This window comes from Ischnura elegans, chromosome 7 (genome assembly GCF_921293095.1).
Source record: "Ischnura elegans chromosome 7, ioIscEleg1.1, whole genome shotgun sequence".
NCBI classification, from domain to species: domain Eukaryota; kingdom Metazoa; phylum Arthropoda; class Insecta; order Odonata; family Coenagrionidae; genus Ischnura; species Ischnura elegans.
This window is the reverse complement of record NC_060252.1, coordinates 111,214,885-111,231,104: the sequence shown is the minus strand read 5'-3', so window position 1 is coordinate 111,231,104 and position 16,220 is coordinate 111,214,885. Positions and strand designations below refer to the sequence as shown.

Here is a 16,220-nt window from a genome sequence, read left to right as displayed (position 1 = left end):
TTCACCTGAGCTACTCTGCTGATAATTTATTTCTTACTTCTCCCGTCACTAGTTATCTTGCTTCCCAAATAACCGAATTCATCCACCTCTATCAGTTTTTGCTTCCCTATTTTAATGTATTCATAGCGGAGAAAATCAGTATGCTCACTACCTAATTTATCATATTTCACCCTCTACTCGTCACATTTCCCCAGAAAAAATTATACTCTACTTTTTGCAGGTGCACCGCCAAAATCATCAATAGGAGAAAAAACCGTGCTCACCTGGAAGACGAGTTCTCTGAGGGATCAACCGAAGCGAAATGCCGGACATCATGGTAAACGGTAGGTTGAGAACGGCCGCCGGAGTGCGGCACCAAATCTGCCGTATTATTATCAGCACCAAAACGCCATCAAATGGGGCCCGTTTAGTTCCAAAAACGGCCATATGTAGGGCTTGATGTGGCGCATGTAGGGCGAGATCGGTTTATGTAGGGGCTGATGACGTATCCAGGGTCGGTTGACCCAACACGGTCGACTAAGAATACGGCCCTGAAACTCGAGAATCTATCTGTGTTTTAAGATTCAATTTAAACTCAGTATATTTTGTATTGACAAAAAAGAACGCATTTTACCTTTAATCCCCTGGGAATGCAATGGTGTAGCGGTTGTGGGTAATCTTACGCGTTCACTTGAAGATTCTGGCGTAGGCGTATGGGGGTAGTGGTAGATCGATTGTATCTACATACTTAATACTTTCAGAGAAAGAGAAGATGTTAAGAAAAAGCTAAAAAATTTTCAATGTCTATATATTGCTCCTAAGTATCAAATCAAATGTAATCATGACCGGAAACTCAGTTACTCTCCATCTATGTATCTGTGCTACTTTTTTACTCAGAAAATTCCTTCTTTATTTCCTTTAGCTAATGAGTATTTTTGGTTGTATGTTTTCATTTCCGCATGAATCTTTGAAGTTGGCCTAATTACAGGCTTATTGCCTTATATAGGCTACCTTACTACCGTGAATGGAAAAAAATTACTGTATGAAATAGGGTGGTTTCCTATTATTTTTTTATTGCCTAAATCGAAAGATAATTACTCCTGGAGTACGTATTTCACGCTTTTAGATTTTTAAATGACGATATCTATTTTTCGCGATTAAATGAAAAGTGAAAATTTTCAAGCGCGCGAAAACGCGACGGCTAAGTATGAATGCTGGGAAAACTCCGTGTGACGTCGTTCTGGTTACCGCTGCCGCAAGTGAGGTGACCCTGGGGCGAGGCTTTGAGCGCTGATACGACGCAGGATGCTAGAAGGTAGCAGAGTACCCTGCTAGCTGGTAGCGCTTGGCTTAAATAAGGATTATTAATACCTTATCAAACGAAAGAAACTTTCCGACCTTGGGCAGTTTTAATTGGTGATTATTAAGCCATGTTAACTTGAGCTCTGTGCCTCACGCATGCATTGATAATCTCAGACGATGTAAAACTCCCATCTACTCGTAAAGAAACTAGGTCCCCGTGAGGTCAGGTGGAGTGGAATCGCATGGGCGCCAATCTGGCCTTTTTCAAATGAGGATAAAATTGACCCTTGCCATTCGTCTAAACCGGTATTTCAAAAACCAAATAATTTATGTATTATGAATACACCATTGGTGGGTAACGAATCGCAATCAATGCGTTTCGTTTTATTTAATGAAGGAAACTTCCCTATTGTATGGAAAATATATCATTATTACTTCCAGTTTATGCTTAGTGTGTCCCTAAGTTATATAAACTTCTTTTTCTGTGGGTCTTTCTCCAACATTTTCATAGTCATTGGATGTAATTAGATAATGCTCCATCTTATTTCTATTTTTAGGACACCCGAATGAGAAGGGGTCTTGTGGTGATGACGACCCAAACATCGTGGTCTCCCCCTACAGTGCCTTCGCGTCGCAAATCAAAATACCCGAAATTCCACTCACCGATTACCTCTTGCAGTGCTTGGACATGAACTACGACCTCCTCAAAGACTTGGATTGGGCGGTAAGAGGATTTCAAGGCATTTCTCTCTCTCCAGTTTCACCACCCCCACGTGCTCTACACTACGCACAGACAGTAGCTCATGGTTCGGGCATATTGTATATGCTCTAATAACATAAATAAATATACTGTAGGAAATAACCATAAACTGTGAATGTTAACCAAAACTCTAAAGAACCAATGCACTTTGAAAATAAGGAATAGGGTGATTTCCTATTATTTTTTTATTGCCTAAATCGAAAGATTATTACTCCTGGAGTATGTATTCCACGCTTTTAGATTTTTAAATGACGATATGTATTTTTCACGATTAAATGAAAAGTGAAAATTTTCAAGCGCGCGAAAACGCGATGGCTAAGTATGAATGATGGGAAAACCCCGTGTGATGTCATTCTGGTTCCCGCTGCCGCCAGTGAGGTGACCTTGGAGCGAGGCTTTGAGCGCTGATACGACGCAGGATGCTAGCAGGTAGCTGAGTACCCTACTAGCAGGTAGCGCTTGCTTTAAATAAGGATTATTAATACCTTATCAAACGAAGGAAACTTTCCAACCATAGGCAGTTTTAATAGGTGATTATTAAGACATGTTTCCCTGAGCTCTGTGCCTCATGCATGCATTGGTAATCTCAGACGATGTAAAACTTTTATCATCTCGTGTAGAAACTAGGTCCCTGCGACGTCACGTGGAGTGGAATCGCATGGGCGCCAATCTGACCTTTTTCAAATGCAGTTAAAATTGACCCTTGCCGTTCGTTAATTCGTTCCTTGCCTCGTCATTTTCTTTGATGAAGGAAACTATCCTATTGTTAATCCACCATTTTATTATACATTTAAATTTTTTTGTGCTGTCCCAAGTTAGACACACCTCCCCCTTACTTGGGACGCCTCTGTTTTCCAATGCTTGGAACACGTTAAAACTAAAATAGCCAAACTTGGGATACTGTAGTAGATTTTTTGTTTACATTAAACAGCCACAAAACTTACCTACAAAAGCACATGAATTTAAGAAAAATATAATAAATCAACACTACTCTCCGAGGACCGTATGATTGTGCAATAATAGATAACCCTCTGAGGACCTACTGTTTACGTCATTGCACCCAATCTGAAAAAGTAAGCTGTCTCCTTTTTTCCCAAGTTAGATCTCTATCCCAACTATGCGTTACTGACTCTACTATTATTTTTCTGTCTCTCATCATTCGTTAAAAGGACATATCATTCCCTGTCAAGGAAAAGCTTTTGTGTTATACGTTGCTCGCCTCTTATTGTTAGAGCTATAGTAGTCTCTCTTTTCCATGTGCTTGTGCTATCATACTTCCTTCATTTTTTAAATTTTGCATTCATTTTAGACTTAAGCTACTTATTCCAACCTTACATTCATCTTACCTCCCCCCAAAGGGTGTAATCTACGCACGGTGCTTTTCGTTGCCTTAACTTTCAGTTTGTAACCATAAAATTTTGTGACAGTTACTTTTCTCCGTCCACCTTCAAATATACCGAAGCTATCACTTCAACTTTTCGCCCAGAATGTGTATGCAACCATGTCAGGGATGGGATATTAACTAAGAAACTGTTAGCGATTACATTTGAGAGAATTTTTACTACAAATCTATGTTTAAAAACGTATCGATTACCTGTAAGCAGCTTGTACAGTGTAAGCTACTCATCGCTTTCTAAAACAATCGTGTTTTCCCCATGCTATTGCACCAAGGAGCTGTGGTCGAAAACTTGAGAATGAGTATTGTTATCTACAATAACAATCATGTTGCCATCAAAGGAGAATGTTTTTGGTGTATTCATTATTTGTTGACAGTGAAAACAATCGCTGAAATTTGGAGTTTAAAAAGATCCCAACGATAGATTATTGTGCACTGAAGTGCGTTTAAAAAATATGAAGAGTTACTGTGACCTTAGTTGCAACTGTAACTACGATTTCCCAATACCTTTTTAAAATCGTAATTGGTCGTAAACGTAGTAAGTAACCGATTATAAATTTAAAAAAGTAATTTCATCTAACTCGATTTATTTTTTATTGCTACCTACTTAAACCATCTCTGAACCGTTTATCAACTCATAATTCACAATTTTAGAGCGGGGAATATATAGAGATGAAGGACTCGCATGCTTTCAATAATTATAAGGAACATATTCGTGGGGTGGTATTAAGTCATATCTCAGCCGTCATTTCCAGCGTATTTTGGCTCGGACATGAAACGCCGTAAAAAAAAATGTGACATCAATAGTAATTAATCGTGTATAAGTGGACTCTGAACAGCCTGTCGTGCATTTTCCTACGTTATCATTTCAAGTTTTGTATTTCGTTTAATATATATATTTTCAGTTAATAAATATTTACCTGCGCTGCTACCATACCCTCAACACGCGGTATTCACTCGATAATTTTTCCATTGAGTGGATCGCCCGCGTGTTAAATATCGTAATCTTAATTTTTGATCAGCATATCACGAAATCCATTCGTAATTGATAAGTCCAAATGAACTCAATTCAAGAGATGACTCAATACGTTATCACGGACGAATCAATAACTATATTATAATTTAATTATCTATGATCTCATACTTTGACATCTTTATCTGAGGATGAATTTCTCCACAACTAGTTATTGAGTCGCAGGATTATTGCGTAATTTCCTGCTTATCTCCAATTTCGTGATTGCAGAAAATTTAAAATTATTGCATATTGAATTACGCAGGGGTATCAACTTGATTCTAAAATGTTTTGTAATATTTATTGAATTTGATCTATTTCTAACATATGCTATGGTTCATACATATAAAAGGTCAAAATAAAGTAGAATGATAGTAAATAGACATATTCTTATGTGGTAAATCAGCTACCTAGAGGAGTTTTTTAAATTTATATTTAAGTTCAGGATTCAATACCTATTTCCACATAATTTTTTTTCGACTGCAGTCAGTTTTGGCCATTTTACCAAGCTAACAATTGGAGGACATTCATTCCACTCCAAATTAGAGAAAATGCGAATGGCGGCATTACGTCACACAACATTAAATAGAAAAATTATGAAAATTTTCAAAATTAATCGAGTGTGTGCCCAACTGAATTTATGTAGCGTGTACGCAGATTGAAACAAAATCGGTGACCATTTTGAAGAACGTAGCGAATCGTGGCAGAGCACTGCGGTGATGTTTGAATTCCACTCGATTTGCTCATAAGAAATTATTTAAATGCAAATACCGTCGAAAGAGCAAATCACGGCTATTGCCCTCATTCAATATCAGTGAAAGGAACTGTTTTTAGAGGTATCGGGCTTGGAGATTTGATGACTGAAAGCTTTAATGAGAAAAAAGCCAATGTTTAAGTTTTCTATACCTTCCCATTAAATCAATTCGCGAAAAACATGCCATAAAATGCATAGAAAGTTTATATTACAATCCAATTGTAAGAATGTTCATGTGGAGAATGATAGATGGATATGGCCTATTGGACGTAAATATTAATAAGTAATAAAATCTAAATTATCGTTCACCATTCCCAAAGACTCCGTGATGCTGCCATAGACCTTAGCTCAACCCTCTTCACAGGAATTAGGACATTATGGAACCTTAAAGATCAACATGATACTTTATGAAGACTATTTAGTATTTAGTATTATTTTCCTGTGTAAGCTACGTAGTTTATTTTACGGTTAATGGTGTAAAGTTGAAGTGTTTCTGTAAATTTTCTAAGGATCATAACATGAGTACTGTTAAGGTCTGTAATTACCCGTTAAGCCGGAAAAATATCCTGCAAATTGCATAGTTATACGTCGCTTACAATAACGTAATGGCGCCAAAATTGTTTGAAATCCCTAAAAATAAGTCATATGGGGAGAATAACCATCAAAAACTCTACGCCACTTACTTAATCCGTCTGATTTTTGAAAAAAGTGAAAAGCGTCACTCTTTAGGAATTTTTGACGCTAGAATTGTTGTATCTATAAGGAAAACACTGGTGTAAGTACTTGAGAAATGAAATTTCATTCATTTTTCGCGAAGAACTTTTTTTTTGTTATCTTGCCATGTTTAAATATATTACATCAATGTAGGTACGTCATATTGGAATTTTGTCTAACTTTTTTTCAGATTTCCATCCCATTTCTTAGCCTTGACATTGAAGCGATCCATTAAGTCATTTGAATGGCATTTAGCGAAGGTGCAGATGCGTCTCGCTTCCCTTTTTTTAATTAATCAGTTTCACAATCGATGCTTTGTCTATAGCAAAAAAATCAGACTATCTCATCGATTATTACGGAAGAGTTTCATAAGAGCGGTTATCTTCCCATGTGTTGCGATAATTAGGTCACCGTTGCTATCGATAACTTCTGTATCAACGCTTCAACGTCGTGTTTTGAATTAAATATGAATTGTTGAAACAGAAAGATTTTCAGTACACATTTTAGATTGTTATTGCAAAACCAATTCTGATGAAATAATTAAAAATATCGAAAAGCAGAAATAAATTAAAAATAAAAAGATATTATTATGCCGACTTCATTATATGCATACAAATTGAAGAACATCGCTCGCTCAAATTACAGAATGACAAGTTAAATGGAATTAAGTAATACCTTTGAGGGCCTCAATGATTGTTGGGACACTGATGCAAGGAAGATACACCGCGACTCAGCTATTCATTGCCCATAGTATGGCGGTGTAATTTCGTGTAAGTATATTTACGTTAAATATTCCTCGAACGTCGAAAGTAGATTACGTTCACTTTATATTTGAAAATGATATTATCTGAATAATGTAATAAAATTTCACTTATAATTTCATGTTACATATCTATTAGTTATCAAAATATAACCAATTATGGCAATGGCTAATCATCTATCTTTTAAGGGCTCAACGCGACGATTATCGTCGTTCATAATGGACCTTGGTAAACATTTTTCACAATAAACCCCCCATGGCAGTGGTCTATGCTGATCCACAGAGGGACCCTTCGGGTATCCAATGTATACTTGATAGAATGGTAATTTTTTTCGGACCCCCACTACTGCTGGGAGACCCCTCCCCCTTGTCCCTGTAAGAATATTTGCGGCATAGCCCTGAATAAATTAGGATTCGTCAAGCGTATTGTGGGAAGATTTTCGGATGAGAAAGTAAAAGAAAGGTTCTATTTCGCTCTCGTCCGACCGCACCTTGAATATGCAGAGAGCGCATGGGATCCGGTGCAGAAAGACTTAATCCGCGAACTGAATAAAATACAAAGGAAGGCTGCACGTTTCATCAAAAACTGCTTCGGCCGTACAGACAGTGTTACCCAGATCTTAAGCGAATTAGGCTGGGAGCCGTTGGAGACTCGGAGGCTGGGCGCTAGGCTTATATTGCTTGAACAATTGAGAATGGATATCTTTAAGAGCGACACGGAGAACATAATATTAGAGCCACACTATATTTCCAGGTCCGATAGAAGCGATGAATTAAGAGAGATGTTTTGCCGAACGCATAGATATGGGAATTCGTTTTCCCCCGAACCATAAAGGACTTTACTAAACGCTAGTCCCAAGTTCGTTAGAGCACTTCATTTTTTTTAGCTGTAAACGGCTTGTGTCCTAACATCCCCTGCCACACGCCTTTTAGGCGTCTTGTTGGGTATTATGTAGGTGTAGATGTATCCTGGTTCCACCAATGCCCCATGGTTATTTGAAGATTCGTTTTTTTCGGTCAGGCGGACGTGGTGAAGGGGACCAGTTACAAGTTCCGCGACCTGAAGCCTCTGTCCACGAAGATCGCGAGCGCCCTCACGCGCCTCGGATTCAAGAAAGGGGACGTGCTCTACTACGTCACTTACGACGTGGCCCTCACCTACATGATCGTGTTCTCCGTGTGGCGATGTGGTGGGGCCGTCAGGGGCTGCTACCAGAAGGAGGGCAAAGGTATGTATGTATGACCTTCCCAACGTCTCCCCTTTAGCTCACTGTCGGGCAATTCGACAGTGAACCGACAACAGCCTCCACCCCCCGATCCCCTCAACTCATATGGTTATTTGCCCGAAAAAAGTACGAAACCTATACATTAAAATGCAATGAAAACAAAAACATCAAAAGTGTAAATAAGTTGTCATCTTTAGTAGTTCTAAAAGTGTTGTTTGTAGGGGCTAATTTTTAAAAAAATTCCAGGAACACTTAGGGGCTATGGAATAGCACCCGCATCAGTGGGGGTGTTTCATAGGCCTTGCTGGGGCAGGCTGGGTAAGAAAAAAAACGCCCATTCTCTTTAACAATCAACGATAGACTCCGTTATTTATTCACACAGTTGTCAGCTGTTTTCCAATAAAAAAATCTAGTGGAGACAGATGGCACCACCAGTTTGCCACAGAGAGCCTCGAAAATATTGCAACTCCAAACACTCCTCCTCAATATTTACAAGGCACACTTACAATTACTCTGGTTTTATTTCACACATACCAAGTTCATTGCGGTGATTAGAAAAAAACATCATATCGTAAACCCTTTGTTAGAGAATCTGCTGTTTGGCTTTCAGATGGAATGTAAATTACATTGATGATCTTATTATTAATTAGGTCTCTAAAAAATTTGTAAACAATATCCATATGTTTTAATCTTTTCTGCTGCCAGTTTGGTAATGCACATATGCATGATTGATTGTCTTCATACATTGTTATGGGTTGAGTAGTTTCAATTTTCATCTCAGCTAATAACTGTTTAAGCCACAACAATTCTGCTGATGCTGAAGCTAATGCCTTAGGACTGCTGACCCCCCCTTCCCCCCCCGACATAAATCTCTCAACTACGCCCATGACGGCGACGCCCCTTTGCCGTGTGAAGACAAGAATTTGCGCGATCACCATCTTGAGGAGGACTTCCGAGCATTACAATCCATTTTCATTTATTTCAGATTTACAAAATACTAGTACTCTAAACCATACTTTTAAGGCATCAAAGAGCAACATCCATTGCACTCGAATTTCTCGCGTTTCCCCATTTCAAATTCGTGGTTAATCGGTCATGCATTGAGGCTCCGGACTAGCTTTAGCGGATGCAGTGCGTGTCGTCCTGCGATGGTCATATCATTGCTTTGTGTTCAGAGTTCAATCAAGGTCAAGGGGTTAAACCCTCGCCTGGGGAAAATGCGACATTTTTGTCTCTAGAAATCACATTTTATGATATTTTTACACTTAAATTACACAATTGATGGATGATCGGGAAGCTTTTTTTCTGCTCGAATAGGGTATATTGGTAGTGTAGAATAAATTCGTTTGATGGGTTAATATTTTTAAACGAGTGATTCGCTAGTACTCTAATCTATATCCTTACGCTCTCTAAACGTCCCTCGCAATAAATAAGTTAGCATCTGTCTACAATACAAGGGTTAGATTCACTGCTATCGTTTCGAATTTGCCATCTCCGCATTCCTATTTCGCCTCTGGTCTATGACATGAAATCACTGACGTCTCTTCAGGTTACCATTAAGTCAGGTTATCTGTATAGCAAAGGATATATACAGGTTGTTCCATTTATCATGACCACCCGAAATAACGTTTTGACCAGGTGTGAATTCAAAAAAGCGTCAAGCAAATATCCATTAGCCGTCAGGGGGACATTAATCAGCATGATTGCCTTCCTTGTAGCTTTGTTATTTACAAAGATATGAACAGCGGTATGTCTTTTTTAAATTGCACCCTATATTTTTTATTCGGCAATTCATTTCCTCTCCTAAAGACTTATTCTAAAATGTAGTACAGTGGACCATTAACATAAACACAGGGTTATGAAAAATGTCTGACTCACTAGCGCTCAGTGCAGGTATGCGGGTGTTGGAACTACTCCACTTGCTGACGTTGACAGTGAACAAATGAAAACATAGTAAATTGTACACCAGTCATTCATAAAAAAATATAGGGTGCCATTTAAAAAAAGACATACCACTGTTCATATCTTTGTAAACAACAAAACTACAAGGAAGGCAGTCATGCTTATTAATGTCACCCTGACGGCTAAAGAACATTTGCTTGACACATTTTTGAATTTACATCTGGACAAAAAGTTATTTCGGGTGGTCAAGATAAATGGGACACCCTGTATAAATGTTTTTCACTACATTTTATCGTCATCTACCTCATTATGGAAATAAAAAAATAGATGCAACAAAATGTGATAAACTGTTGTTGAAAGTGCGATAAAATAAAAATCAAAGTGCAATTTTCACGTATCTCTAATCATGACTGATTAATCTCAACCAAAAAATATGATCACTATGGCAAAAGAAATGATGACTAAATTATTTTTGGCCAAATTTATTGGCTGATTAATGTCCCCCTATATTTGTAGTACTTTTGCTGAGGAGTTATATTATGCACTGTTTTTTTTAAATCCCTTTACAGAGGAGTTCGAGCGTCAAATGCGGGAGACGAAGACCAAATTCGTGATGTGCGACCCCGAGACGGCCGAGGCGGTCAAATGGGCCTCAGCGAGACTCGACTGGCCAGTGCACCTGCTTTCCATCGGGAAGGTCGATGGAGCCATCGATGTCGAGGAGATGATCGAGAAGGAAGACGGGTCCGGTGCGTAGGGTTCGAGTGTGCGCCTCTCTTCTCCTCCCTCGAGTTAAAATGAACGGCGAGAGCCAATTTACGGCTTCTGCGCATGCGCCCAAGATTGAAATGCAAAATACCATGTTAAGATAGTTCTTGGAGTGTAGGTCAATATATGTTATGCAAAAAAGACTAAGGTTGTTAAGGTTATATATGTTATGTTACTTTTTTACATAACATATATTGACCTACACTCCAAGAACTATTTTAACATGATTTGAACGAGGTTAAGATAAGGAAAAAATATATAATCAACCAAGGAGGAAAGTTATCCATCACTTTCATATCACCGCCATCTCATTCTACAATATTACAAGAAGTACAAGGAGAAGAATTCGAAGAAGTAGCTGTATAACAACATCAACCCTTAACCCATTTTTTTGGACGTTGAGAATGGAAAATTTAAGCAGTAATACAAGAGGAAACTTAGAACATATTGAAGCCATGATGATGTTTTAAAATAAACAGAAACGTTGGCTAAATTTTTTTTGCATAACATATATTGACCTACACTCCAAGAAATATTTTAACATGATTTAAACGAGGTCAATATAAGGAAAAAATAATAACTATGCAAAATACCTGCATCACGTGATCCTCCACCCCTCCTCCAGCTTCGGCAAAGAGTGCTGATTTCGACGATAGCCTTTTTCAGATTTGGGATTCCGTCAGCGATTTCCATTGCATTCTTTCCATTACACATAATACTCACGAAGAAAGAGAAGTATCGGGATTTTTATAAAACGTATTGATAAGCAAACGTATTGTTGATAAGCGGGGCCCCCCAAAGCGCGGGGCCCCGCGTTCGTGAATAAAAATTCAATATACGATAGTTTGAAAACGCAATTTCAACTATTACTGTATTGTTAAGTCCGTGCTAGACAAAAAATAATATTATGAAAAAGGAATAATAATGCAGTAATTTAAAGTAAAAAGCGCGCTTTTTATGTTTATTTTACGTTATAATTTTATGAATAAATATAATTATAAATTTTATTTGTATTATACTATTTTGAACTCAACTGCGTGATGGTATCATAACGGCGTAATTACGAAGTCTGAATTTGGGAGGGGAACACATACTTAGCCAGAGAGTGGTAGGGATTCAAAATGCTCGAATTTGTAGATGGGGTATAGAGTTTAATATTTTATTTAGTGAAGGGCCCCGCACTGAAGGTTCGCCCCTAGCCCCGCACCTGCTAGCGCCGTCCCTGTTGATAAGAATTTCCTTTGATTATTTTTTCTATTTCCCATTGCTGGTAATACTGAAGTTGGAGGTTTTAACGTCGGCCTCGGATATGAGTTACTGCGCAGCCACCTTGAACGCCCTTATTTATATTTACTATGATGTCGAACGAAACCATGCTTTAAACACTGCAGTCAATGCAGTAGAAAAGGCGTTAGTCGCGCTCGGGACAGCTGATGTCATGCTGCGGCAAATCAAGACGGCCGATTACTGTGTATTTTAAATGAGAAAATGTGCCATTTCGAGATGCTGCAGTGATCCCTGTATTTAAAGACACAAATCGCAAACCAGTAGAAATAATGTGAGCTCACCTTGGGGCGTATTTTTTAAATTTATTTCCATATCATCGAAAACAGCTCATATTGGCCTTTACATCGGAGTTTTTCAACAAGTTAGCAATTACGTGTGCATGAACAACTACGCTCTGGGTAGGGCCAACCTACCCAGATGAGATTCGAACCCGCCACCACTTCTTTTTTCAGGCGAGGGCTTTAGCCCGCCGCCACTGAGGACGACAAATGCATGTAAGGGGAGGCCGAAGTAAGGAAGAGAAAAAGGAAATTAAGTGCCGCAGTGTGAATTTGCTTAATTAATCATGCGCTGGGTCGTGGTCGCTACTTGCCGCGATACTCCGTCATACATTGTAACCCGCCTGTGGGTGGGTGGGACTGTGGGAGGGTTTGCCCGGGACGGATGGGTCGTGGGTTGGGAGAGAGGGGAGGTGGGGGAACAAAGTGGGGGCGAGAAAGAAGAAAGTGGGTGTGGGGTGGCTTTCTATTGCTGAATGAGGGCTGGCGTGCACGAAATGACGAAGGCTTACGCCACATAACTCCGTCATATATACTATAGCTTATATTTTATATCCTTCGTTTACCATCCTCCGTGTGCATGTGGCGGTCCTCTTGCATGCTGCATGTTGGTGATTTGTCACCCCCTGCCAAACACCCTGGAGGTGGCTCGCAGCGTATTATGTTGATGTAGATGTATTAATTTTATTATAAAATATCATGAAGTTTCCCTGCTTAAAATGAATTAAGCTGACCCTATCTTGGCCACCCCCACTCCCATTTGCCCACCAATTTGAGTTATAGCTGAGCCCGGGTCCGCGAGGTAGAAAGAGGCAAATCGTAATGGCTGAATAACCTAACCTAACTGAGTGTGACGAATATCCTGAAGTTCTCTGACAGGAGTGATACATATCATCTCATTACCGAGGTGACGCTCTGTATTGGGAACAAACTGAAGAGTGTCCAATGGTAGTCTCCTGAGAGAGGAATTTAAGGGATGAAGTCCGTCCCCTTTCTTCACCCCCTCCCCCGAAATTAAGAATCCGTAAACACAGCCGAGCCGACTAGCAAATGTTCTTTGTTGCATGCATTTCCGTATGCATTTAAAGAGAGCGCGAGGCTCTGAGGTCCTTTCCAACGAGGCCAGATGCGCGAAGTCTAGGTTTCACTTGTATCGTTAATCCATCGCATTGAGTTCTATGACGAAACCAAGGGAAAGCTCTTCATTTACAACGTTTTCGTACCATTTTGTGAAAAATGAGTTCGCATATTGCGCTTGCTAACAAGTTGTGGATAGTGCGCTCATGAAATCATAAGCGAAAGAATGATACGATGATACCAACAGTGAACTGGATAGAAATCACTTTTATTTAAATTAAACGTTAAAATACAGCTCGATCCCTCATGCTTCCCACTGACGCGATGTTTCTTTTCGTGAACATCATGTGAGTAAATGAAGGTAATTCCTCATGTTCACTTTTCTTGAGCCAAAACGCAATTTTATCGAACGGCGTAAATGGCTCTTAAAGCGCTCTCTTTATCAAAACTATAACCCTGAGGTTTGAATCAATTTTTCAATGCTTCGTACTTTTTTGAGAGAGTTGAAGAGATTTTTTTATACATCGCTGAGTTGACTTAACTGTGACATACGTTTTATCAGCTGAAAATGTCTTTCTAACAATGCCGTAAAGACGCCTCGACCTGTGTCAAGAAGGTGATATCTGAGGGAAACGTAAGCTTCATAAAGTGAACTATAAGATAGGAAAAAAATTTCAACTTCCGTCGTCATTAGTTCTTTGTATAAAATCACTGGTTTTTACCAATGAATACTTTCTAAATAATACTATCTTCTATCCCTCTTTTAAGTATATTTTTCGAGGAGTCAGAGAGATTACACAAGCGTGATGAGACCTCATTCAGTTATTACGTAAGCATAGGAAAACTCAAAGTAAACAATGAAACATTCTTCCTACCATATCAGTTGGACCTTGTCCGAAGCGTAACCAAAAACAAAATGAGCTTTTCCGTCAAAGGGAGTGAATGGCCTTTCGAGAAAAAAAACTTATAATCGTAACGAGGCATTGAAAGCAGCGTTTCAATGGGAAATAATAATCGGAACTAAATATCTAGTTCAATTTTAAGAGAATATTGCCATCACAATAACAGCTGTTCATTGGATCGAGTGGCGATGTCTTTAAATTTCTTCCAGAGAGGATTTCGGTGTTTACGCTCTTAATTTACAATGCAGAAATTTATTTTTCAATTGAACAATAGAGCACAGTCATAGACATGAAAAATATTTGTGGGGAGAAGGTTCACTAGGAGAGGGAGAATATTCCCAGGATGAGAGATTTCATGTAGAGGGAGCACCTCCCAAACATTTATAATAATAATAATAATAATAATAATAAAATGTGTTTATTCGGGCGAGGTTGAGACTAAGAAGTCCCCTCTTCCACCTAACCCCTCGATAGCGTCAATGCAAACATATTAAAAATAGTAGACAAACGTTTACAATACAACGGATATACAGTATAAAATATTTGTGAAATGTCAAAAATATGACCAATTGTATGTGAAAGTTTTGTGGAAAAAAGGTTTCTGTTAGTGGGAAAAAACATGAGGATAAGGGTGTAGTATTCTTCAGCGAAAAAAAACCACTGCAGGAGTTCGCCCACACAAGAATGGGGCGTGAAAAACCTGCGAAAACCTACTGAGTGAAAGCTAAAATCGTGTTATTTGTAAAATACAACATAGAAACAAAACAAACATTTCGCAGGGTGTAAAAGAAACATTTACCACTCTCTCCCACTGCAGCCGCGATTTGGATCCAAAGGTCACCGTCACGATGGATTTTCTGAACACGCGGAGAGCATGCATGAAAAAACGTCGAAGTTCGGCATGTGGGCCGGTCACACCAAGCGTTTTTTTTGCTAATTGACTTTTTTTGTCCTTGTCATGTTTGTAAAATAAATGGAAAATTTCGATTGGATGGTATTATATTTCCAAATTATTATTATTAGGGATGATCGGATCGGATACCTCGGATCCAAATATCCGCGGACATTGCCTTTCATCGGATACATCGGATCCAAAGTCGCGGAAGACATCGGATTTGGATCCGAATTTTTAAATAATAGCTCCAACGAATGCAACGGGGTGGAAAGAGTTCCGATTTTATCTTGGAATGCGCCGTCGCATGCGAATCTTGTCCTAATCATGAACCGTTTTGTTTGAAAGCTCTTGCAGAGGTTACGTAGGAGAATTTCAGCCGTGGAAAATAAAAAAGGCAAAATACGACTGGCACATAGTGTGACTCTTCCCAAGAGATTGAACAATCATCGGGGGAATCTCAGCGTCAGGAATATGAAAATACATTGGGATCCGAAAATATCCGATTCGAAAGATCCGGATCCGAAAATCAAGGATCCGATCCGAATCCGGACCCGAAAAAATCCTGGATCCGTCCATCCCTAATTATTATTATCAAATTCGAAATTAAAATAACATTTCAATTATTTATCATGCGCAGACCCCTTCTCCAATATTTGCCACAGGATAAAAAAATAGGGTAGTTTCCTTCATCGAAGAAAACGAAATGCATTGATTGTGATTCCTTACCCACCATTAGTGTATTCATAATATACAAATTATTTGGTTTTAGAAATCCCAGTTTAGACGAATGGCAGCGGTCAATTTTATCCTCATTTGTAAAAGGCCAGATTGGCATGCGATTCCACTCCACATGACGTCACAGGGACCTAATTTCTATACGAGTAGATAGGAGTTTCACATTGTCTGAGATTACCAATGCATGCATGAGGCACAGAGCTCAGGGAAACATCTCTTATTAATCACCTATTAAAACTGCCTATGGTTGGAAAGTTTCCTTCGTTTGATAAGGTATTTATAGTCCTTATTTAAGCCAAGCGCTACCAGCTAGCATGGCACTCTGCTACCTGCTAGCAGCCTGCGTCGCAGCGAAGCACATACCCTCGCCCCGAGGTCACCTCACACGGCGACAGCGGGAACCAGAAATACGTCACACGGACTTTTCTCATCATTCCTACCTATCCGTCGCGTTTTCGCGCGCTTGAAAATTT

The 16,220-nt window shown here is 39.1% G+C and overlaps 1 protein-coding gene across 2 annotated transcripts in view; it reads left to right on the top strand.

The window, feature by feature from the left end:
- Positions 1 to 16,220, top strand: part of LOC124162570 (4-coumarate--CoA ligase-like 1) — a 48,839-nt gene that overhangs the window by 15,719 nt on the left and 16,900 nt on the right. For both annotated transcript variants that reach the window (XM_046539148.1, XM_046539147.1), the window contains exons 2-5: positions 221 to 323; positions 1,839 to 2,005; positions 7,699 to 7,906; positions 10,375 to 10,554. In XM_046539148.1, the coding sequence (XP_046395104.1) occupies positions 302 to 323; positions 1,839 to 2,005; positions 7,699 to 7,906; positions 10,375 to 10,554 (577 nt within the window). In that variant the 5' untranslated portion in view covers positions 221 to 301. The remainder of the gene's footprint in view (positions 1 to 220; positions 324 to 1,838; positions 2,006 to 7,698; positions 7,907 to 10,374; positions 10,555 to 16,220) is intronic.